Source organism: Drosophila ananassae, chromosome XL, assembly GCF_017639315.1.
Source record: "Drosophila ananassae strain 14024-0371.13 chromosome XL, ASM1763931v2, whole genome shotgun sequence".
Classification (NCBI taxonomy): Eukaryota; Metazoa; Arthropoda; class Insecta; order Diptera; family Drosophilidae; genus Drosophila; species Drosophila ananassae.
The window spans coordinates 5309148-5334179 of NC_057931.1; the positions used below are offsets into that span (position 1 = coordinate 5309148).

General features: G+C 41.1%; 2 protein-coding genes across 5 annotated transcripts; both read left to right on the forward strand.

Annotated features, from left to right (window-relative positions):
• Positions 1 to 5173: 5173 nt before the first annotated feature.
• LOC6504143 (polyhomeotic-proximal chromatin protein) lies at positions 5174 to 15031 on the forward strand. Its single transcript, XM_032452825.2, has 5 exons — positions 5174 to 6261; positions 9428 to 11256; positions 11318 to 11759; positions 11826 to 13525; positions 13596 to 15031. The coding sequence occupies exons 1-5, from the start codon at positions 6227 to 6229 to the stop codon at positions 14360 to 14362; spliced, it is 4773 nt and encodes a 1590-aa protein (XP_032308716.2). The 5' UTR covers positions 5174 to 6226; the 3' UTR covers positions 14363 to 15031.
• A 2572-nt stretch (positions 15032 to 17603) lies between these two features.
• Positions 17604 to 24824, forward strand: LOC6504144 (D-2-hydroxyglutarate dehydrogenase, mitochondrial). 4 transcript variants are annotated; one of them, XM_032452888.2, is made up of 5 exons: positions 17604 to 17758; positions 20647 to 20885; positions 20981 to 21122; positions 22598 to 23291; positions 24104 to 24824. In XM_032452888.2, the coding sequence occupies exons 2-5, from the start codon at positions 20700 to 20702 to the stop codon at positions 24675 to 24677; spliced, it is 1596 nt and encodes a 531-aa protein (XP_032308779.1). In that variant the 5' UTR covers positions 17604 to 17758; positions 20647 to 20699; the 3' UTR covers positions 24678 to 24824. The 4 variants fall into 4 exon arrangements, with proteins under 4 accessions (XP_032308779.1, XP_032308783.1, XP_032308780.1 ...); XM_032452892.2 differs by lacking the exon at positions 17604 to 17758 and adding an exon at positions 19038 to 19113 and having other exon boundaries at positions 20668 to 20885; XM_032452889.2 differs by lacking the exon at positions 17604 to 17758 and adding an exon at positions 19044 to 19113.
• Positions 24825 to 25032: the final 208 nt, after the last annotated feature.

Sequence of the window (25032 nt, forward strand, 5' to 3'; positions counted from 1 at the left end):
CCGATCCTTGAGCGGAATACCTTAAACGATTTCTGGATCGATTCCCCACCATTCTGCATCAAAATCCCAACACAAAATATTTTTAAAAATTTTTTCAAAAATTTATGGGCAGACCCCTTGCGAAATGCGGGATTTCCGTATATGGCCCAGAATCAAGGCTATATCTCAGCCGATTCTCATCCGATCCTTGAGCGGAATACCTTAAACTATTTCTGGACCGATTCCCCGTCATTCTGCAGCAAAATCCTGTCACGAAATATTTTTTAAAATTTTTTCAAAAATTTATGGGCAGACCCCTTGTAAAATGGGGGATTTCCGTATATGGCCCAGAATCAAGGCTATACCTCAGCCGATTCTCATCCGATCCTTGAGCGGAATACCTTAAACTATTTCTGGATCGATTCCCCACCATTCTGCATCCAAATCCTGACACGAAATATTTTTTAAAATTTTTTCAAAAATTTATGGGCAGACCCCTTGCGAAATGCGGGATTTCCGTATATGGCCCAGAGTCATGGCTATATCTCAGCGGATTCTCATCCGATCCTTGAGCGGAATACCTTAAACGATTTCTGGACCGATTCCCCATCATGCTGCGTCAAAATCCCGACACGAAATATTTTTTAAATTTTTTTCAAAAATTTATGGGCAGACCCCTTGTAAAATGGGGGATTTCCGTAGATGGCCCAGAGTCATGGCTATATCTCAGCCGATTCTCATCCGATCCTTGAGCGGAATACCTTAAACTATTTCTGGATCGATTCCCCACCATTCTGCATCAAAATCCCGCCACGAAATATTTTTTAAAATTTTTTCAAAAATTTATGGGCAGACCCCTTGTAAAATGGGGGATTTCCGTATAGGGCCCAGAATCAAGGCTATATCTCAGCCGATTCTCATCCGATCCTTGAGCGGAATACCTTAAACTATTTCTGGATCGATTCCCCACCATTCTGCATCCAAATCCTGACACGAAATATTTTTTAAAATTTTTTCAAAAATTTATGGCCAGACCCCTTGTGAAATGGGGGATTTCTGTATATGGCCCAGATCTATGGCTATATCTCAGCCGATTCTCATCCGATCCTTGAGCGGAATACCTTAAACGATTTCTGGATCGATTCCCCACCATTCTGCATCAAAATCCCAACACAAAATATTTTTAAAAATTTTTTCAAAAATTTATGGGCAGACCCCTTGCGAAATGCGGGATTTCCGTATATGGCCCAGAATCAAGGCTATATCTCAGCCGATTCTTTAGTTAGTTGATTCTTAGTTTAAAGCTTTTATGTTCTTCTAATATAAGCATAATTTTATATATTAATTATAAAAAGATAAGCTAATTTTAATTTATTTTAGATTAGTTTTAGTATGTATTAAATAATGTATTACTTAAAATTAGTTACTCCACTTATGTTTAAGTATTTATGTAGCTAGAAAGTAAGAAGCTAGTGTAGTCCCTAGAAGTATTATAATTTTAATAAATAAAAAGATACAAAAACCAAAAACAATCTCCATTTTTATTCGCGAAGGGCCGAACAAAAGGAAAGGCAATAAGTATCTCATAGGTGCTTTCTGCCTGGCCGCTAATTTGCGGGCAGCGGCTCGAATCGGCCCAATACAAAATGCCGACGGAAGGTGGTAGCAGAAAAATGGGCGCGCTCGACGTACTCTCCTCTGGCTCGCTCTAGTGGAGGGTGGGCTTAAGTTACCTGTGGGTGCAACAAGGACAGCCGTACACTTAACAGCAGTCTTTCTTTTTCTCACCTGTCTCTTAATGCACGAATGAGAGGCGTGGCTTAGTTCTGTGTGGTGTGTGGTGAGTTTTCTTGTGTGGTTTGTATAACAGTTTATTCAACTTTTAATTCAATTACTCTGGAAAATGGAATACTTAAACTATTTTTATTTTTTTTTACTTAAAATTTGTATGTTTACTTGTTTATTGGTGGTTAAGAAGAACAAAATATTTTATTATACAGATAATTTTAAAAATAAAATCAACTATACGTTTATGGAAATGAGATGCAACTTAAATAGATTTTTAAAATAGATTTTTTAATCGTTTTTTTGTGTTTATTTAAGTTTTTATATTATAAAAATCATTACTGTTGTGAATGGATAGTTTAAAATTATAAAATTTAACATTTAAAATCTAAGTTTGTTAATTTTGCTTTTAGTTACGGATTACAGACTAATTAAAATATTAATATTACATGTTTTTAGAGCAATAGTAAATATTATACTTGTTTTTTGAGATTTTTGAATAAATGTTATTAAATATTATGATAAAAATATATTTTAAAGTGTATATTTTTATGACAGAATTCATGAGTAAAAAATAAATAAATACAAATTTAAAAAAAGAAAAGGAAAATAGATTTTTGGCTTAAATTCCAATATTTTTTTATAAACTACTTAGATTAAAATCGATCTGTAAAAAATCAAAGTATATTTAATATTTTAAAAAATATCTCTACATATATTAAGAAATAAAACATCTAAATTAATGATCTAAATTAATCGTAGGAAGGACCAGAATAATCCGAAACATAGGGCACTTCTATCCACACCCCTAATGAGTTCGGGGGTTGCAATTTGGAGGTCCCAAATGTTTTCGCATTTTTGAGGGTAATTGTAGCGTGTTTGTTTAGAAATTGGTTTCATCGACTGGAGAGTCGCCCCGAAAATGGAGGAAAGGGTGGGTTTTTAGGTTTCCGATTCCGATTCAGATTCGGAAGGCAAGTGTCACGGCCGTCAAGTTCAACCCTTTTCCGGCCAGTTCTATAATTTTTTTTTTGCAAGGATCATTTGGAATCAGTTTTCCAAACAAAGTATGTTCGATTTTGAGGTACAGTACGTACCATTTGGCAAAGTCGTTTTCGAAAATGTATTGAAAATGGATTAGAAAATAAATGGGTTGGTTTCTTATGAAGAGGGTTCCTGATAGATCGATAATAGATCTAAAAGATACAATATCTTAGAGATGATCACGCAAGAGATCCATTTTTTATTGCGATCTTGACCACGCCTTGCGTCGCTGCCGACGTCGCTGTCGCTGGAAACTACAACACCAACAACATACCGATAGAAGTAATCGCACCACTACAGGGGCAGCCCTTAATGGGAGGGTAAGCAGATGTTGATAGATCCGAAGGTTGCGGGATTTGATTTGGAAAATGGTGAAGGAAATCTTGGTGAAGGCAGAAGATTGAGTCTCGGAAGAACAACAGGTAGCGGAGTAAGGGAGAGAGGGAGTCTCATTACTCATTACAGTGAGCGAGAGAGAGGGGTGGCCAACAGGCAGGCCGTTACAAGGGCCAGAGCGAGAGAGACGGCGTGTGAAAAAAGCGCAAAGCAATTTACGCTCATTAAACATTTGTCATTTCATTCCTCAAAATGCAAATAGCCCCCACACACACACACTCATAAACACTCGCAGAGGACAGAGCCTATCTGCTCGCCTGCTCGCACGTACAGCCCCCTCAGAGCCACTCACACACATAGACCCCCGCCCGCTGCGCCCGCTGCCCACAACACAGTCAGAGCCCCAAGCTGGAGGCATTTGCAATTAATTGAATCGGCGGCAAGAGGAAGAGCGCATGCTCGACACATTGTACAGTTGAGTTGGCAGGGCGAAAGAAGAGGAGGAAAGAACGCGGCCGCAACTAATAAGAAAAAAGCTAAGCACAAAACCCCACAAAAATACCAAAAAGAAAAAGCCAACCCCACACACACACCAGCGCACGCAATCAGTGGCAGTAATAAAAAAAAAGCAGAAACAAAAACAACGCAAGCAGAGGAGAGGAGAGAGGAGCAGAGAAGAGAGCGAGAGAGCGGGCGGCAGGCAGAGCAGTCAGCGTGTGTGAAAATAATATGGCGGCAGCGCGGCGAAAAAAGAAATGAGACGAAGCGAACCCCACGATTTCATCAGTCGAACCGCAACAGCAACAACAACAACGGCGATTGAATGATGAAAGCGTGTGGGGCGCTGCAACGTGTTGGAGGGGGAGGGAGGCGGCAGAAGAAGACCGACAGAGCCCAAAAGCGGCGCAACCCATACAACTGCGTTGCGTTCACACACACAGCCCCGAGCACTCGACAAAGGCACAAAATGAAAAATGAAATGCTGGCGAAAGGCACAGTGGGACGAGGGTGGTGGTCGTGGGGTTAGAAAAATAATTGCAAACTATATTATTATAATATAATTATTAAAGAAAAAATATCAATAAAAATCATCAATAATTGACAGTAAAAATTAAATAATAATATTTAAATCAATCAGTTCAGACAGTTCAGATTCAAAATAGATCTGTCTGAAGCCCTACAGTCATGCCGACTCTCCACTGTTCGCAGTGCCATGCACTTCGGTTCGATCGAACTCTGCGTTCGAACCACTGTGCCCGCTTTGTATGAGCGACTGCAGCCAGAAAAAAGTATGAAAAATAATGAAAATGCAATCCAATGATAATGGATCGCATGCCACTGTTCGAGCAAAACAACAGCTCGCTCTGGCTCTGCGCATACGCCACCCCACCCCCTTTCCTCTTTTCACGTCCCGTCTGTTTCCGACAAGCACAACTAATAATAACGTAAAGCCGATCCGATCCCTGGCCGCAGAGGCAGAGGCAGAGCAGCACAAGGGAGCACAAGGGAGGAGGTGGGGGAAGGTCGTCCCGGCCAGGCCTACCTGGGTGGAGTGGCTGGCGGTGGTGGTGGTGGTGGTGGTGGAATGAAAAAAGAAGATGAAGTATAGCAACAATCGGGCGGCAGACATTCGAGTGTACAGACACAGAAGGCAGAAAACTGGATTCGGTAGTGGACGGTGGCGGGGTTGGAGGGGAGCACACGGTCGGGGTGGTTGGAACCGCACACACACACACACACACATGCCCGCCAGCTGTATCTCGATTTTTGCTTTTTTTGCTGCCTGCCACTGCCACTGCCGGCGCTGCTGCTGCTGCTGTTTCATTCCAACCCCAACCGCGCAGAGGGCATCGCACTCATACACGTTGGCCGGGGTCGGCTGCCCCTAGTGCCGTCGCACTCGCTCCCGCGCATTTCGGTATAGAGAAAAGTTATCGGGTGCGAGAGAAACTGGTTTCCGCTGCCAGCTGCTAGAGCAGCACCAACACGAACGAACACATGCGCACTTCATTTTGTTTCGGCTCGACCGTGTGAGTCGTCCGGCAGCAGAGTTGTCGCCCCGCCGACAGCAAGCGAGTGTTCGACGGCGCTCTCTCCGAACTTCCTCAGTCTGCAACTCAACTCGACGGCGTGCGGTTCTATCCGACGGCGACAGCGACAGCGCCAACTACAACGACAGCGTAGCGTCAGCGTTTCTGCCTATCCGTGCCGTGCCGTGCCGAGCCGTGCATGTGCTGTGAATGAAAAACTCTCGCGCCGACGCGACGCACCAGAACACCATAAACCATAAACCGCGTCCAGTGTCCACTCGGATTCGGACTATTTATTTATTTATGTTTTTTTAATCAAATCACCTATCTGTGAATGCTAGTGACTAGTTAGTGAGTGCAAACTGCAATTCTTCGTCGAACATGAGAAGAAGTAGAAACGACGTCGGCGACTGCGGCGCTTCGTGGCGCGACTGGAAAGTGTAGTTGGTGGGGGGCCGAAGGGGGAGAGCGAAGCCGAAAAACAAGCATCTAGAGTTGTCGAGGTGCTTTTTTTTATGTAAGATCGCGTGCACAGGTGCTTCGGTGGCCCCGAGCATATTAATTACACTGAGAAAAACTGCAATCGGAGATAGTGTGAGTTAATTAACAACGAAGCCCATCATCACACACACAACACACACACAACAAACACAACACAAATACATAGAAGAAGGAGAAGGAGAGAGAAGACTGCACTTTGTCGGATTATTATTCGTTTTTTGTGTACATTTTGTGTTGTCTTGCGTTTGTGGCTGTTTCATGTTTCATGTTGCGTTGCCTGTATGTTTATGTTTATTGCCTGTACGTTCAGTCCATGTGCCTGTGTTTGTGTTCGTTTTGTGTTTTTTGTAATGTTTCGAAAGTAAAAAAAAACTAAAAAATAAAAAACAGAAATAATGCCAAAAATGTCAAAAACAGCAACAAAAACAACAACAACATCCATGTCGAGTGTCGCCGCAAAAATAACAAAAACAAAAACAAAGAAGAACAGTGAAGCCGCTGCCGCATGCCTACCTTTAATTTATTAAAAAACATTGTTTTTATTTTAAATAATGGATCGTCGTGCATTGAAGTTTATGCAAAAAAGGTATTATTTTTTAGTTTAATTTTAATTTTTTTTTATTTTTGCTTTGCTTGGCTTAGTTTTTAATTAAAAATATTTTCTAAATTTTGTATATTTAAGTTATGTTTATAAATATTTTGTATTAAATAATTAATAAAATAAATTGTTAATTGCCTGGATCGTGGCATGTTAATGATCATTAAAAGAGGGTTCCCAGCACTTTGCAAAAAAAAAAAAAAATATATGATTCTGTCATAAAATACACTCCACTGGTGGTAGGTAGGCTTATAAAAAAAAAAAAAAAAACTTCACAAGTCGCAAAACGAGTTTCCCCCCTCCCCTCTCTGCACTCCACCACACACTGCCCTTTTTTTTATCCCCCCACCCCCCCCATCTGCATTGTTGACAACGAAATTTCGCAATGCATGCAGTGTACGGTGCTTGTGTGTGTGTGTCTGGTGGTTGTTTTACTTCCTCCCCCCCTCCATCTATCCTCTCGATGTCCCATGGTCTCCCGCCAACAATCCAGCATTGAAAAGCAAAAGTTCTAAGCCAAAAGGTAGCCAATTTTTTTTTTTATATTGTTGTTGGCCGAAAACCCAAAACTGCATGCGGCAACCCTGCTGCTGCTGCTCTCGCAGTGTTTGCTCTCTGCATGTTGCTGTTGCTCTTTGCCTCTCTCTCTCTCGCTCTCTCCCATGCAGCCGAAGTAAACAAAAATGTAATTTCAAAACAGGGTTACCAAGTCATAGGGTTTTACATTAAACAATTGTTGATAGAGTCGAAAAATAATAATTTTTAATCTCTAATTTTTATTTTAAATAAAATTTTATATAATATTATTAATTTTTTATCTAATGTAAATTTTAAATACAAATAATTGAAACATAATCTTAAAATTGTATATAAAATATATTTCTTATGTAAATGTAAAATATTTAAATCCATGTTGTAATCCATGTTTTTATCTGTAACTTTTTGTTTGCCTGGCAACCCTATATATTAAACACCTACGCCACCACGGTGAGTGGATAAAAATGTGTACGAACTGCCATCTCGTTTCATCTCGTTCACTCGAATTCTTGCTGTTCGTTCTTTCTTTTTATATCTTTTGTTGTCGTTGTTGTTGTCGTTGTTGTTGTTATTTAGTAGGTTTATTGCAAAAACTCGTTTGTGTATCAATCAATATGCTGTCATGTCACCTTCTCATTCTCACACTCAGCCAGCTTTGATTTGAATTATCACCTTTCCCTCCATCATCCATCCACTGACCTCCACCACCACCCCCCCTCCTCTTGTTACCTTGCCTTTTTTGGCAGCGCATGCTCTCGCATGATTTTTATCTTTAAACTCCTGGATGCTGCTGCTGCTGTGTAGCGAGTGCAACTTGATGATGATTTTTGCTCTCCAACTCTCCACAAACACACTCACACGCACACACATACATAGTCCATATCAGAAACCAGTCTTCTTCTTTTGTTTTTCTTTTGGAGCCCTCTTTTGGAGGCTTTTCTCAAGAGGGTCTCTCTCCAAAAAGAAATATCTTGTTTCCCAGCGGGTGGTTCTGATCTTGGTTGAGACATAAATATATACACATCCTTCAAATAAATATATACAAAAAAATATACAAAAAAAAAAGCACCACCCTGAGCAAAAAAACCACCCTCTATAAGACCTCTTACGCCCACCACTACCTCCCCCCCCCCCCATTACTACCCTTCTTTTTATTATTTTATTTTTATTATTTTTTTATACAATAGTATTACAAGGATTGAGAATTTTATGGGTCTCGAGGGCATTTGGTTGGGAATTGGGCATCTTTCTTCTCTCGCATCGAATAGAAATCGAAATACGACTAGCTGGGAGGATATTTCCAGTCCTCGAAGGTCCTTGAACTTGGCTCCTTTAATGGCATTATTTTATGAAGCAGCTGCGTGGCTAAATTTCTTTCACATGGAAATGGAAAATGGAGAATGGTAATGGAAAATGGTAATGGAAAATGGAAAATGGAAAAACAAAAAAAAAACATACATACCACGACAAAGTGGAAATTCGACAAAAACCCATAGATTAAGATCGATGGATAAATGGAAACGATGGCAACCCTCTCCAGTACTCTCCATTACTCTCCAGTACTCTACTATACCCTATACTCTGGTATACTCGCCCTCTTCCGTTATTCCCTTTCTTTATTTCTTTCTTTTCCATTCTTTTTCATACCACCATTTTCGACCGGGCCGGGTCGGGGTCGCATTGGCAATAAAGGACACCTTTTTGCATTTTTGGCAAAAACGGAGAAGGGCCATGGGACAGGCAGAAGAGGCAGAGAGGGAGGAAGGGAAAACGGATGGGATAAATAAGACAAAAAAAAACGAGAAATATTTTCGGTTTCTACCTAAAAGCAAATATTTTTCGAGGTCCACAGAACAGATTATTATTTGTTCCAATAAATCTTAGGGTTCGACATTTTTTCGAAAAAAAGAGACAAAAAAAAGAATCACTTAAGCCTTATTTCTTTCCTTTTTTTTTTTTGTTTAATTTTCAGAATATTTATGATTCAGATTTTAGATTGTATTAGACTTATTTTTAAATTTAAAGTACTATTAATATAATTTTTAAATAATATTAATATAAGGCATTGTATATCATAATATTTTATAACTTTTTGGTTTTAATTTTATAAAGTATCTCTTACTTATCTTCTATTATCTTTTTTTCTATTTAAAAAGTAAATAATTAAGAAAAATACTTCTCCTTAAATCTTTACAAGACTATCTTTACAAGAAAATCTTAAATATTTAAAGTCTTATTTTGTGTTAAATTTGTATTATTATATTTATTTATATTATTATATTTTGCTTAAAAAAAAAACTCATCGCAATCATTTGTTTGGGATGCTGTTTTGGGATTCTGTTTGCAGTTGGGTTGTTAATATTTGTGGTCATGGTGGTGGAACAAGAGAAGGCCATTAGGAACTCCCATACCATTCCATCCTATACCATGACATGTCATACTACCATACCATATACCATCTCATCCCATTCCCATACCATTCCATACCATGTCATAAATATACTATAGTGTGCGGTCCATGATGATGGTCAAATATTTATTTTCAACACTGTACTGACCCTTGTTTCTTCTTCTTCTTTTTATTTTTTTTCTTCTTCTTTTACCCGATCTCTTATAGAGCGGACACTGAAAGCGACAATCCAACAGCACCAGGGAATCCGACTGGAAACTCAGGAAATACTCCAGTTGCCACATTACCTCTTAAGGATAATTCCAATATCCGAGAGAAGCCGCTCCACAACAACAACAACAATAACAACAATAACAACAACAATAATAATAATAATAACAATAATAATAATAATATTAGTGGAAATAATCAAAATCAACAACAACAACAACAACAAAGGCCACTCAAGTGCCTGGAAACTCTCGCCCAAAAGGCGGGCATCACCTTCGACGAGAAATACGATGTGGCCAGTCCCCCCCATCCCGGCATTGCCCAAGCACAGACACCAGGATCGGGATCAGCACCAACCACACCCACACCCACACCCACAACCACAACCACAACCACGACAGGAAGTGGAAAACTTACTCCAACAAATCATCGCCAGCGTCACAATCAGACACCAACCACCTCGATTACCAACTCCCAACTGCCCACACGTCACAGCCTCACGCTGGATAAGTCCCAGAACCAGGGCCAGCAGCAGGTGGCCACCACTGCCACCGTGCCGCTCCAGATACTGCCGGAGCAACTGCAGCAGTTCTATGCCACCAATCCCTATGCCATTCATGTGAAGCAGGAGTTCCCCAGCGCAGGTGGTGGCGGTGGTGGTGGCCCAGAGCTGAAGCATGCCACCAACATCCTGGACGTGCAACAGCACATGCAACTGCAGCAACAGCTCTCCGACGCGGCCAGCGGAGGAGCCGGAGGAGCAGGTGGCGCGGCAGGAGGAGGCGGTGGAGCGGGTGGAGGAGCTCCTAGTCCGGCCAATGCCCAGAACGCCCAGCAGCAGCAGCAGCAACAGCAGTCCACTGCCATCAGCACCATGTCGCCCATGCAGCTGACCGCCGGCGGAGTGGGCGGGGATTGGGCACAGGGCCGGGCTGTCCAGCTGATGCAGCCCTCCACCCAGTTCCTCTATCCGCCGATGATTGTGTCCGGCAACCTGCTGCATCCGGGCAGCCTGGGCCAGCAGCCCATCCAGGTGATCACGGCGGGGAAACCGTTTCAAGGCAATGCCCCCCAGATGATAGCCACCACCACCCAGAACGCCAAGCAGATGATCCAGGCGGCGGGCCAGGCGGGATTCGCGGGAGGGGCCTACGCCTCCTGCATCCCGTCGCTCCCCTCCCTCCACTCCACCTCCACCCACAACCAGTCGCCCCAGACGCTGCTCATCTCGCCCGTGAACGTCATCTCCCCCTCCCCCCAGCAGCAGCAGAACCTCCTCCAGTCGATGGCCGCCGCCCAGCAGCAGCTCTCGCAGCAGCAGCAGCAGCAGCAGCAACAGCAGCAGCAGCAGCAACTCACGCAGCAGCAGCAACAGCAGCAGCTGACGGCCGCCCTGGCCAAGGTGGGCGTGGACGCGCAGGGCAAGCTGGCCCAGAAGGTGGTCCAGAAGGTGACCACCACGAGCAGCACGGTCCAGGCGACGGCGGGCGGCACGGGAGTGGGCGTGGGCGTCGGACAGGGGGGTGGGGGGCAGGGCCAGCAGGTGCAGCAAGTCCAGCAGCAGCAGCAGCAGACCACCCAGACCACGCAGCAGTGCGTCCAGGTGTCGCAGTCCACCCTCCCGGGCGTGGCCCAGTCGGTGCAGGCGGCCCAGCTCCTGAATCCCGGCCAGGCGCAGCAGATGCAGATCCCCTGGATCTGGCAGAACGCCGCCGGGCTCCAGCACTTTGGTTCCAATCCCATCATCCTGAGGGGGCAGCCGGACGGCACATCCGGGATGTTCATCCAGCAGCCGACGACGCAGACGCTCCAGACGCAGCAGAACCGTAAGATTGGCCTCTGAGCTTGGGGACTACTGATCCTTACTAACTGAATCCTCCCTTGCAGAGATCATCCAGTGCAATGTGACCCAGACTCCCACTAAGGCGCGCACCCAGCTGGACGCACTGGCTCCGAAGCAGCAGCAGGCGGGGAACAGCAGCCAGGCGCAGCAGCAGCAGCTGGCGGTGGCCACTGCCCAGTTGCAGCAGCAGCAGCAGCAGCTGACGGCCCTCCAGCGGGCAGGGGCTCCCGTGATGCCCCACAACGGCACCCAGGTGCGTCCGGCCAGCTCCGTCTCCACCCAGACGGCCCAGAACCAGAGCCTGCTGAAGGCCAAGATGCGGACCAAGCAGACGCCGGTGCGGCCCGCTCTCCCCACCCTCAAGACGGAGAACGGGCAGGTGGCGGGCCAGAACAAGGTGGTGGGTCACCTGGCCACCGTCCAGCAGCAGCAGCAGGCGGTGGCGGCGGCGAATCTCCAGCAGGTGGTCAACTCCGCGGGCAACAAGTGAGTGCCAACTGAATCCCATCCTCCTCCTCCTCCTCATCTAACCGATCTCTGTTCCTGTTCCAGAATGGTGGTCATGAGCACGACGGGCGCTCCCATTACGCTCCAGAACGGGCAGACCCTGCACGCCGCCACTGCGGCCGGAGTGGACAAGCAGCAGCAGCAGCTGCAGCTCATCCAGAAGCAGCAACTGCTGCAGCAGCAGATCTTCCAGCAGCAGATAGCCGCCTTGCAGAACCAGCAGCAGGCGGCAGCCCAGGCTCAGCAGCAGCAGCAACAGCAGGTCTCCCAGCAGCAGCAGCAGGTGGCAGCTGCTCAGCAACAGCAGCAGCAACAACAGCAGCAGCAGCAACAGATCCTCCAGGTTCCGACCAGCACCTTCATTACATCGCAGCAGCAGCAACTGTTGCAGCAACAACTGCAGCAACAGCAGCAGCAACTGCAGCAGCAGGCGCAGCAGCAGCAGAGGGAGCAGCAGCAGCAGCAGCACAATCTCATCCATCAGATTGTGATGCAGCAGGCGGCGGGGGCGAGTGGAGCCAACTCCCAGCAGCAGCAGGCCCAGGCGGGCCAGTTGCAGCTCAGCGGAGTGCCCTTCTCCGTTTCGTCTCCGACCACTCCAGCTGGGATAGCCACCTCCAGTGCCCTGCAGGCGGCCCTCTCCGCCTCCGGGGGCACCCTTTTCCAGACCAGCAAGTTGGCCACCGCCAGCTCCTCACTGCCCACCAGCAGCGTGGTGACCATTTCCAACCAGAGCACCACTCCGCTGGTCACCAGCAGCACGGTGACGACTCTTCAGCAGGCACAGGCCCAGGCCCAAGCCCAAGCCCAGGCTCAAGCTCAGGCCCAAGCTCAGGCCCAGGCTCAAGCCCAGGCGCAGGCACAGCTCCAGCAGCAGCAACAGCAGCTGATCTCCGCCAGCATTGCTGCAGCGACTCAGCAGCAGCAGCAGCAGCAGCAGCAGCAATCCCAGGGAGCAGGAACACTCACCCAGAGCACCAATCACATCCTGGCCATGACCTCCATGATGAACGCCACTGTGGGGCACCTCTCTACCGCTCCTCCAGTCACGGTGTCGGTCACCAGTACGGCGGTGACGCCCTCCTCGGGTCAGCTGGTGGCCCTGAGCAGCGCCAGCAGCGGGGGAGGAGGAGTGGCGGGCAGCCACCCGGCCACTCCCACCAAGGAGACTCCCTCGAAGACTCCCACGGCCACCCTGGTGCCCATTGACTTTCCGATGACGCCCGTCGCTGGCCAGGACAGCAAATCCGCCACTCCTGCCAGTGCGAGTGCCTCGGCGGAGGCGAGCAGCTCCACGAGCGAAGCCCTGCCGAATGGAGATGCCACCGAGGTGGCGTCCACGCCCACCAAGTGCGCCACTCCCACCTCCAACCTCACGCCGACCAGCAAGCAGCGGAGCAGCACTCCCGGGGGCAAGGAGGAGGTGAAGGGTTCCACTGCCACCAGTGGCACGACCACCACGTCCACCCCCACCACCTCCAGCATCTCGAACGGCATCGGGCTGGCTCGGAGCACGGGGAGCAGCACTGTTACCACCACTAGCACCACCACCGCCACCAGCTGCGCCATCACCACCACCACCACGACCAGCAGCCTCAATGGGCCCAAGGATCTGCCAAAAGCAATGATCAAGCCGAACGTTCTGACCCACGTCATCGATGGCTTCATCATCCAGGAGGCCAACGAGCCCTTCCCGGTCACCAGGCAGCGCTACGCCGACAAGGACATCCAGGACGAGCCTCCCAGTGAGTATTCCTGTCACTTGTATCCCCTAATCTTCCGCTTACTCACCCGCTTCTCCTCTTAATCCTGCAGAGAAAAAGGCCGCCATGCAGGAGGACATGAAGGACATCAAGCCGAGTGGAATCAGCAGCACCCCCACACCCCCTCCGGCGGACATCGTGGCCTGCGAGCAGTGCGGCAAGCTGGAGCACAAGTCCAAGGCGAAGAGGAAGCGCTTCTGCTCGCCGGGATGTGCCCGGCAGGCGAAGAACGGAGTGGTCAGCGCCATGGAGACAAATGGCCTTGGTACTGGAGGTATAGTGGCCGAGGATGCCATGGCCCTGGTGGACAAACTGGAGGCCTTGAAGCCTGCCCCGGCGGAGGTGCCGGCGATCCTCCCGCCCGTTCTGGTACCTACCTCCCTGCCCCCACCGCCCCTTGGGTGTCCCCTGCCCGTGGCGATACCAGCTCCTCCCCTGGCACTACCTCCTCCCCCTCCTTCACCCGTTGCGCCCGCTGGTGTGGTCACTTTGGCCAACCCAGCCATCTCGTCGTCCGGAGTCAATGGAACGGCTGCCCCCGAACGTCCCCCAATCAGCAGCTGGACGGTGGACGAGGTTAGCAACTTCATCCGGGAGCTGACTGGCTGCCAGGACTACGTGGACGACTTCATCCAGCAGGAGATCGATGGACAGGCGCTGCTGCTGCTCAAGGAGAAGCATCTGGTTAGTGCGATGGGCATGAAGCTGGGCCCCGCCCTCAAGATCGTGGCCAAGGTGGAGTCCATGAAGGAGGTGCCGCCTCCCCCCGCCGGAGAAGCGGGCGGCAAGGAGGCCGCCGCAGCCATATCAGCGGAGTAAGGAGCTCCAGATCAAGAATATATATACTTAATAGAGTATATGGGTTATATCCTGCTCCCCCCTAATCCCCTCCAGCCACATGTATGATAAAGTAGTCTTGGAATCCGTCGTCTTGAAAAATTGTACATAATTTTTTAGATTTATTTTGAGATCGAGATCCTGTCTAGAGATAATGGATATTTATTCGAAAAAAAAAGAGTCAAGACCTACACTGGACAAAATGAAATACTTAAACTAATGTTTTAACTAACTTAATTAATTAATCTATTAATTAATTAATAAATAATTAATAATTAAATGAGTGTACTGCTAAAATCGAATTAAAAACTACAATTAGGATAAAAAATAAATTAAATTCTAAGTAGGTTTTTAACAAAAAAAACAACAACAACAACAACTCATCGTCATGAAAAGTTTTTTTTTTAACAAAATATTTCTAAATGTAATTTTTAAAAATTATACATAATTATATATTATAATTATAGATCATAAATTGTTCTTACAATTAAAACATTTCAGACTTTCGCGTTTAGGAGGAAATGCCATCTCATTGTGACTTCGAATTTTTTTGCTACAACTTTTTAAAGCCTATATAGTTAAGAATTTTTTTTTTTATTTTTTGCTATTGCTGAACAAATAAACATTTTAATAAATGTAAATTATGGAAAATTATGTGGTTTTTATGGGGGGATTTTAGGGTATTTCTTCAAGTGGGGGGTGAGAAAATGGGGAAGTATTTAGGAGGATTATTCTTCAAGAGAATATATCTAATTTTCAGGGGATTTTAATGTTTTTTTTCTGTAGAAATAGGGATATGGAGGTCGATTTTGGAAAGTTTTTGAAAGGTTCTTGGTCATAAACTATCCATAACCTGGCTTATATTAGCCCTATTGAATAATTTCAAGACTTCCCAATCTTAACTCTTCCAATACTACTAGTTTTTATCAAAATCAAGGCATATTATTTAAAATTATTTGAAATATTTGAATTATTTGAATATTTATTTCAAATTTTCAGAGGTCTTATATTATTATTTTTGCCAGAAAAACAGGATAAACAGGGAATCTAACATAATATGGCTAAAATATTGGCTTAAAATTATATAAAATTCTTGGAATATTGAATAATACGAATAAAATAATTTAAATAATCAAAAATATACAATCTCTTTGCCTAAAATACAATAGAAAGCCTTTAGAAATCTATAATATTGAAATCTCTAGAATATTGACTAGGAATATTGAGAAATATATAGATTTTCAAAATAAAATACATGAAATACTTAAAAATATTGAATTATTTTTCCTAAAATGCAATAAAAAACTTTAAGAAATCTAGAATATTGAGATCTATAGAATACTGACGAGGAATAAAGTATATTACTCTTTTTTTTCAAATAAAATAAATGAAATAATGAAGATATAGAGTTCTTATTCCTCAAATACAATAGAAAACCTTTAAAAATCTAGAAAATTCTTTTGGAAACGATTTTTAAATGGATCTTGATAGAAAAGAACTTCTATTTGACTTTTAAAATTTATTAAAAAGGTATTTGAAGTAAGTTAGTTAATATTATTAGTTATTGAAAAAGTTATTTTTTAAGTTATTAAAAAGTTCTGAAATCCAAAACCATTTAAAGGTTTTTAAGGAATGTTCTAGAAAAATTAAATTAACAAAAACTCGAAATAGAATACTTTAAATAATTTCTTATAAAATGGAACTAATATAATGCCATAATTTTAAAATATTATTTATAAAACAAGTTTCTACATAGAATCCAGAATTAATTCTAAAGATTCCTTTGAAAATGATATCCTGTGGAAAAGTCCCGCCATTTTGTTTTTCAAAATCTTTAAAATGCGAAAGAGTAATCGAAAATAATGAGCTTGAATAGTGAAAAGTATTTTTTTTTTAACTAAATAATAAAACTTTTTAAAAGTTATTGTTAAATGGAAATAAAAATACTTATTCTAGAATCTACATAGATCTTTAGAATATTTCTAATTATTCTTCAAACTCAAGGAAAATACGCTTATTTTAATCAACAAAAATTGCAACTATTTTTGGAGGAATTATTTAAATCTAAATTCTAAAGTTTTACTTCAAACTGTATATTATTAAAACTGAAACTTATGTTTATGAAATATATGAATATGTTTCTTTCTTTCCCAGTCCTATAAAATTATTTCAAGCATTTATTTATTACCTATTTTTTACCTATGGCATTACGTCATTATATTCTCCATTTTGAGTTCCGGCCAACAACAAAAACGTCGTAATATCTAAGCCGGCTAATTGGCAAAACAATACAATGCCGTCGGAAAAGCAAGGCGAATAAAAAATGGGTGCAGCCGAAATTATTGTTAGGCGTGCGACTGAGATGGCATTATGCCATCACAGGTAGGTGTGAAAGGGACAACTATATGGGTTTTTTTTTTGTTGGGGGTGAGTCAATGGGGGCGTGGCTTGCTGGTGTGGTGAGTTCCAGAGGCATACAGACAGGGAGAGTATAACAGTTTAACTTATTTCTTTAAAAAATAATTATATAATGTAGATAATTTGGAAAAAAGAATTAAAAAAATCATAAATAACTGTATTTTGGTTTAAAAATATTCATGGCATCTTTTTAATTTAATTTTTGTTTTAACTTACTAGTTTAAATGGTATCTGTACATCAAAAATATAATTAATTGGACATGGAAATTGATATTCCTGAAAACTATGTGTATATAACATTAAATTTTAAGTAAAAACAAAAAGTTTTTAAGAAAACCAGTAGTAATAAATGAATTATGTTTTATTTAATTTTAAATAGTGTTTATTCTTCATATTTTTAATTATATGTAGTGTTTTCTTATTATTTCATATAATTTAAGTAGAAATGTAATCATATTACTATCATAAATACAATTAAGTTTAAGTATTATTTCCGCGGGAAATTTTTTGTTATATTATAATTTTTATTTAGATTTTTAGATAGATTTATTTAGTTTTAAAAGTAAATATAAGTATGTGCTATAAGTGTGTTTTATACCTAATTTCAAATATATTTTAAGTATTATAAACTTAAATATTATAAATCCTAATAAAATGAATAAAATGATGAAAAATTTGTGTTTTATTCCCTATTTTCCCTCTCGCTCTGACAAAGCTTCATCAGCTGATGAAAGCTTTCGGTAGCCCCCCAAATCATATGTTGTTTGGCGCTCAGCTTTTGTCGCCCCAACGCCCCCTTTTTTGTGCTTCCCTTTTGCGTTTCGGCATTCAGTTGCCGTTTGTTGTGGTTCCCATTTGCACGCTCTTTCTCCCAATCAACTGAGGTGCGTAGAAGGAAAGCGATCTATCGAATACATTTATGGATAAGCTGACCTAGGCTTCGAATAACTGCAAAAAGAGGTGAGTGCGAATATGTAGCGAGAGCAACAACAAGTTGCTCGGAGAGAGTTTTTAGGTTAGATGGCGCGTGGGGCTCTCTCTGAAGGGGGCGCCAGTGTTGGTGAGAGAGTGAGAGGAGAGTGGAGCCTGTAGCCCAAATCATAAATTATATCTATGGAAAGATGCTGCAATAAAACTTTATTTAATTTCCGCTACAATATGCAGTTGCCATTTCTTTTTATTGTGATTTAATCAAGCAATAATATTGAGCACCACTGAAAACAGATAAGCACCTCTCGCTTATCAGCTACCTGTATATATGTATTATAATTATGTTTTTTGTTGTTGTCGCCAAACACGCGTTTACCAACACACTCACAGAAGAAAAAAAAACATCTTTCGACGTAAATCTTTGACCACACGCGTGTGTTAGAAAGAGATAAGATGGGGAGCTGTTGGGGGGCAAAGAGGGAGAGTAGAAAAATAAACAACCAGGGTTGGAAAACTTTCGAAAAGCTGTTGAAAAGCTTAAGAGTTTCAAAAAGTGTTATACAATGGGGTTGTATTCAAAAATATATGTTTAAAATAGAAATATTTTGAATTTGAAAAAAAAATATTACTCTTGTAATTACATAATAAATGACTTGGCACATTTTCATCTTAATCATTCTGGTTAATTGTGAAAAATTCCCGTTGAAATATTCCTATTCTTTCCTTTAAATGCAACAGATTTTCCCTCCATTATAATCCCCTCTGGAATATTTTTGTATCTGTCAGATATATGTACTACCTGACCCGGCTGAGATCTGAATATCTTTTGTGCCCGACCCTGGTGCAAATGGTTTTATGATGGTTTTCGGTTTGGATCGAGATCTACTACTACTACCTGCCATCCTGACCCAGATAAGCCTTGTGGCGGCCTTGTGGTAGCCTCATAAAGATCTTGACTTTACGGATTGCACTTTTTCCAGACCCCAGAGCCCAGAGCCCAGACCCACACCAGACTATTGTTTATTTTTGTATTTATTTTTTTTGTGGTCCTAATATGCTAATTTTTTTATGCACGCGCTAAGCCGGTTCGACTGATAACACCACCCATCCATATAAAAAATAATAATAATAATAATATACAGTAGAGTGGAATTGTAGTGGAAAAGTTTGGTTTTGGCTTTTGGGGTTCCTGGGGTCTAACAATCAACGCTATCAGTGCGATACTGGCAGCGGGCTGGAGAAGATTGTCCTCCTCCATAAGTCACCTCGAACCTCGAGTGTATCGTTTGTGTTTATTTTATTTCTTCCTGATAAGCATCACTTTGGATCGGGGAAGTCCAATACATTTCCGTCTGGCACTTGGTCTAGTTCAAGTCACTAATCTAGTGAGTCTACAAATTAATCTAAAAAAAATATATAAATTGTAATACTTGGAAGTTAAATCTTTTATCTTTATTTCTTGAAACTTAAAAATAATACTTTTTTAGATAAAATATTTGATAAAAAAAACCTTAAATTAGCTGGAATTATAGAAGATTTAGCTTATATTCGAAAAATACTATACATTTTTTTATTTTCTTTGCTATTTTTTTGGAAATTTATTTCTTCAGTAACCTCTTAAAAAAAATAGTTTTTTTTATATTTTTATTTTTTAAAAAAAGGGGTTAAGTTTTCATGAAAAACTTACTTTCTGCAGTCCTCGATATTCCTATTTTTATATTTAAACTATATAGAAAGCAAACAGACTTGTTTTTATTAATTAATGATGAAAAAATCAATAGAAAGTAAATAAAATTTTGTTTTAATTATATAAAAAAAATGAAAGGGGGTAATGCCGTAATGATCCATAAAAATATTATATAAGCCTACTATGCTTATGAAACAACTTAGTTCTTATATAATTTTTAACCGAAACATGTTTTTTTTCAAGTTTGAAAATCTGAAAATGTAAACATGCATATTTCCGTTGCCTACTTTTTAGGGCTGCAGCCGTTCGAACGGGAATGAGGAGTTCGATTTTGCGGTTCGTTTGATTATAATATTATTGACAAGGACTTCTTAGTTTGGTCGCTATTCAATAAAATAATTAAAAAAATTAATTAATTAAAAGAGCGCCCTCCTCCTCGATTCTCATAGGTTGCACTTAAGCTGGCCCGAAAGCGCCAAAAATTATTAACTTTTTTTTTTATTTTTTGTTGTAATATTATTGTTGTTGTAAATTTTTTTATTGTAAGCTTTGTTGTTGTAAGCTTTGCTTTTTTGTTGTAATTTTTTTTTGAATTTTTTTTATTTTAATTTTTTTTTTTTCATTTAAAAATAAAATATTTTTTTTATTTTTTTTTTGTTTTTGAAATGGACACGTGTCCATAAATTTTTTTTGTTGTAATTTTTTTTTGTCATTTCAAAATAAAATTTTTTTTTTAATATTTTTTTTTTCTTTTTTTTTTTTTTTGAAATGGACACGTGTCCATTCCAGATCCACCTCGATCCATCCACCCGCTTGAAAATTAGTAATAATTTTTTAAAATAAAAAAAATATATTTTTTATTTAGAATTTTTTTTTTTTTTTTTTAAATGGACACGTGTCCATTCCAGATCCACCCCGATCCATCCATCCGCTTGAAAATCAGTAATATTTTTTTTAAATAAAAAAAAAAAAAAAAATTTTTGGAAATTGTTTAAAATTTTTTAAATCTTTTACTTCAATCCAAAGCCACAGATACACAGATTAGAATGCTTTTTGGTACACTACCTTGCTTTAACTTTAAAAATTAAATAATTTTTTTGTTTTTTTATTTTTTCATTTATAATTTTTTAAAATTTAAAAAAAAGGCACATGAATATACCTTTAATGAATAATAAAAACTCCTAAAGTTGATAAATTTAGTATCTTTAAATCGTAATCTGGTATCTTTTAGAACCTTTTCCGTAAAATCCAGGTAGCACCACCCCCCACCTCCCACCGCCCACCATGAGATTCCAGCAGTTGCTGCAAGTGCGCAGATTGGCCAGCGCCGGCGCCACCACTCTGATGCGACCACGGCCCACCACTGGAACCACTGGAACCACGAGACCCACCACCAACACCACCGCTGGAATAACCACCACTGTTCGCACAATGGCGGGTAGCGGGGCACCGATTCCGGAACTCACCCAGGTAAGTTACTCAAGTTTCTGTGGGAGTGGGCGTGGCCAAGACACTCCCCCTTTTGGTTAACCCTCCCCCCTAACCCCCTCTTGTCCATTTTTCAGATCACAGACAACGTGCAACGTGGAAACTACGCCACTTTAACGGACAAGGACGTGGCCTTCTTCGAGAATCTTCTGGGCAAGAACTTCGCCCTCACCGAGGACCTGGAGGGCTATAACATCTGCTTCCTGAAAAGGATTCGCGGTGAGTACAGAGTACCAGACAGTGCAAGTCATCCATATCATTAGGGTTAAGTCTCCGAGTCGTCCTTTTTCATTCATCCTTTTGGGAAGTCATACTCCTTGGGGTTATCTTGATTTTTTCCAGACATCTCTTCATAGGTCTAATGGGGTTTCTTTCACTTTTCAGTACCACCAGACAGTGTCCTCCTTTCTCCTAATCCTGTGGCAGCTAAGTGACAGCTGCTTTTTGGCTGATTTTGAAAATTAATTGATTGAAAAATGGTTTTTTTTTATTGAAAAATGGAAATATTAATTGGCTTCATGACATAAGAGGTATCAGGGAATCACGCTTTTGACCATCTATGTTGGCTATATCTTTTCCAATTCTTATCCGATTTTTGAGTGGAATATCATAAAAGATTTGGGAATCTATTCTCCACAATTCTGCATCAAAATCTAAGATACAAAATATACTATTTTTTATATTTTTTCCAACTTTTGTGGTAGATTTCCAGAATCCAGGATTTCCAGATATTGCCCCTTAGAATGTCTATAACTTTTTCAATTCTTGTCCGATCCTTGAAAGGAATACCTTAAACGATTTCTAGGTCAATTTCCCGTCATTCTGTGTCAAAATCCTGACAAACAATATTTTTTAAATTTTTTTCAAAAATTTATGGGCAGACCCCCTGTGAAATGCGGGATTTGCGTATATGGCCCAGAATCATGGCTATATCTCAGCCGATTCCAATCCGATCCTTAAGCGGAGTATCTTAAACGATTTGTGGCTTAATTCCCCGTCATTCTACATCAAAATCCCAACACAAAATATTTTTCAAAAATTTTTTCAAAAATTTATGGCCAGACCCCTTGTGAAATGCGGGATTTCCGTATATGGCCCAGAATCATGGCTATATCTCAGTCGATTCTTATCCGATCCTTAAACGGAGTATCTTAAACGATTTGTGGCTTAATTCCCCATCATTCTACATCAAAACCTCAGAATGAAAAATTTTTTGGATTTTTTTCTAACTTTTGTGGGCAGACCCCTTGAGAAATCCTGGATTTCCAGATATGGCCCCTTAGAATGTCTATATCTTTGCCAGTTCCTGACCGATTCTCAAATGGAATACCTTAAAAGATTTCTGGGGTGATTCCCCGTCATTCTGCATCAAAACCTCAGAATGAAAAATTTTTGGCATTTTTTTCAAACTTTTGTGGGTCTTCTCCTAAAAAGTGTATATATCTGCCAATTCTTATCCGATTTCTAAAAGGAATACCTTAAATGATTTCTGGATCGATTCCCCACATTTCTCTATAAAAATCTCACAACAAAATATTTTTTAAATATATTTTTTTTAATTTCAAAGGAGACCCCTTGAAAATCCACTATTTCCATAAACCTTTCACTACCATGTCTATATCTTAGCCAATTCCCATCCGATTTTCAAGAGAAATACCTTAAAACCTTTAAGAAACCCTCCCCTTCTTATCCAGGAAACAGCAAACTGGTTCTGAAGCCAGGAACCACCGCCGAGGTGTCCGCCATCCTGAAGTACTGCAACGAGAGGAAGCTGGCGGTGGTGCCGCAGGGTGGCAATACGGGACTGGTGGGCGGATCAGTGCCCATTTGTGATGAGATTGTCCTCTCTCTGGCCCGCCTGAACAAGGTGCTGTCCGTGGACGAGGTGACCGGCATTGCGGTGGTGGAGGCGGGCTGCATCCTGGAGAACTTCGACCAGAAGGCCAGGGACGTGGGCCTGACGGTGCCGCTGGATTTGGGAGCGAAGGCTAGTTGCCACATTGGCGGCAATGTCTCCACAAATGCCGGCGGAGTTCGGGTGGTGCGATATGGTAACCTCCATGGCTCCGTTTTGGGTGTGGAGGCAGTGCTGGCCAATGGACAGGTCCTGGATCTGATGTCCAACTTCAAGAAGGACAACACCGGCTATCATATGAAGCATCTGTTCATCGGATCGGAGGGTACACTGGGCGTGGTCACCAAGCTATCGATGCTCTGTCCCCACTCCTCCAAGGCCGTCAATGTGGCCTTCATCGGCCTCAACTCCTTCGACGATGTCCTGAAGACGTTTGTGAGTGCCAAGCGGAATCTCGGAGAGATTCTCAGCTCCTGTGAACTGATCGACGAAAGGGCCCTCAACACAGCCCTGGAGCAGTTCAAGTTTCTCAAGTGAGTAGAGATTTATTTTTTATTTTTATTAAATTTAAGGATTATTAGAAAAATAATAGAAGTAGTTTAAATATTTTAAAAATTAATTTTTGTTTTAAAAAACAAAAAATAGGTATTAACTATAGGTATTTGTTTAAAAATTATATTAAAAAGTAATAGTTTGGCATTGTTGATCAAGTAGGTGACGAATTCCAGCTTTTTTTATTCAGAAATTTAAAAATAATCACACTAATTCAAAGTTTAAACTTGAAGACATTGAAATAAAAATGATATATTTTAATTTTATGAATAATAGATTATTATAGATACTTTATTATGCAAAATTAAAAAATATATAACAGTTTTAAGCCTTTCTTGAATTATTCATAATTTAAAAAATAGTTTTTCCAAATTCTATTCATAATTTTAATGAGTTCAAAACTCAAAGACATTGAACAAAAAATTATATAATTTCATTTTAATATAATTTTATTCAAAATTAAAAACTATATGACATTTTTTAACCTGTCTTATATTATTCGTAAATTAAAAAGGTTTTTTTTTAATTCTTTACATAATTCGAAAGTTTGACTTTGAAATAAAAAATATATTATTAAATTTTATGAATTATTGTCTATATTTAAAAAAAAATTAAAAACTATATTTCTTTTTTTTTTAACCTTTCTAATAATATTCATAAATTACTATTTTTTTTATATTTTAAATCCATAATAATAAGATATAATGAAACCCTTAAATTATAAGAAACCCCTTTATGTAAATTTTCAACCCCTATTAATGGAATTATTTTCCCACCCCTTTAAACTTTACAGCTCCCCCATTTCGGGCTACCCCTTCTACATGCTGATCGAAACCTCCGGCAGCAATGGCGACCACGACGAGGACAAGATCAACCAGTTTATTGGCTCAGGGATGGAACGTGGCGAAATCCAGGACGGCACTGTCACCGGTGATCCCGGGAAGGTGCAGGAGATCTGGAAGATCCGTGAAATGGTCCCCCTGGGCCTGATCGAGAAGAGTTTCTGCTTCAAGTACGACATCTCGCTGCCGCTCCGCGACTTCTACAACATTGTGGATGTGATGAGGGAGCGATGTGGTCCGCATGCCACAGTGGTCTGTGGCTATGGCCATCTGGGTGACTCCAATCTCCATTTGAACGTGTCCTGCAACGAGTTCAATGACGAGATCTACAAGCGAGTGGAACCCTTCGTCTATGAGTACACCTCCAAGCTAAAGGGAAGTATCAGTGCCGAGCACGGCATTGGTTTCCTCAAAAAGGACTATCTGCATTACTCCAAGGACCCGGTGGCCATTGGCTGGATGCGTGACATGAAAAAGCTTTTGGATCCTAACGGTATCCTTAACCCATACAAGGTTCTCAACTGAAAAATACATAAATTCAATGTTTTTTTGTGTCAAGAAATTAAAAAAACAATTTTTTTTTACTAGTAATTAATAATTTTGTATCAACAATAATAATTAATAATCAATAAACAAAAAATTAATGAAAATCATAAATTTTTCATCCAGTAAGTTTTGAAAACAGTGTTATTTTGATTTATTTTTAATTTTTTTGTTGTCTAATGAGCTCAAAATCAAAAGGTAATCGATTTTTGAATAAGATTTTTAAATGTTTTCGAAAAGTGTAAGTTAAGGGTTAAAATTAACACAGTAAATATTTATAATATTTAAAGGTTTTAGATTATAATATTTATATTTTGTTGATTAGTTTAGGTGTTAA

Bases quoted from the DNA above. Each gene is read 5' to 3' on its own strand.
- LOC6504143 (XM_032452825.2), top strand. From the start codon at position 6,227: ATGGATCGTCGTGCATTGAAGTTTATGCAAAAAAG. The intron at 11,760-11,825 runs GTGAGTGCCAAC...TTCCTGTTCCAG, and splicing joins GTCAACTCCGCGGGCAACAA to AATGGTGGTCATGAGCACGA. The intron at 13,526-13,595 runs GTGAGTATTCCT...TTAATCCTGCAG, and splicing joins CATCCAGGACGAGCCTCCCA to AGAAAAAGGCCGCCATGCAG.
- LOC6504144 (XM_032452888.2), top strand. From the start codon at position 20,700: ATGAGATTCCAGCAGTTGCTGCAAGTGCGCAGATTGGCCAGCGCCGGC. The intron at 20,886-20,980 runs GTAAGTTACTCA...TCCATTTTTCAG, and splicing joins CGATTCCGGAACTCACCCAG to ATCACAGACAACGTGCAACG. The intron at 21,123-22,597 runs GTGAGTACAGAG...CTTCTTATCCAG, and splicing joins CTTCCTGAAAAGGATTCGCG to GAAACAGCAAACTGGTTCTG.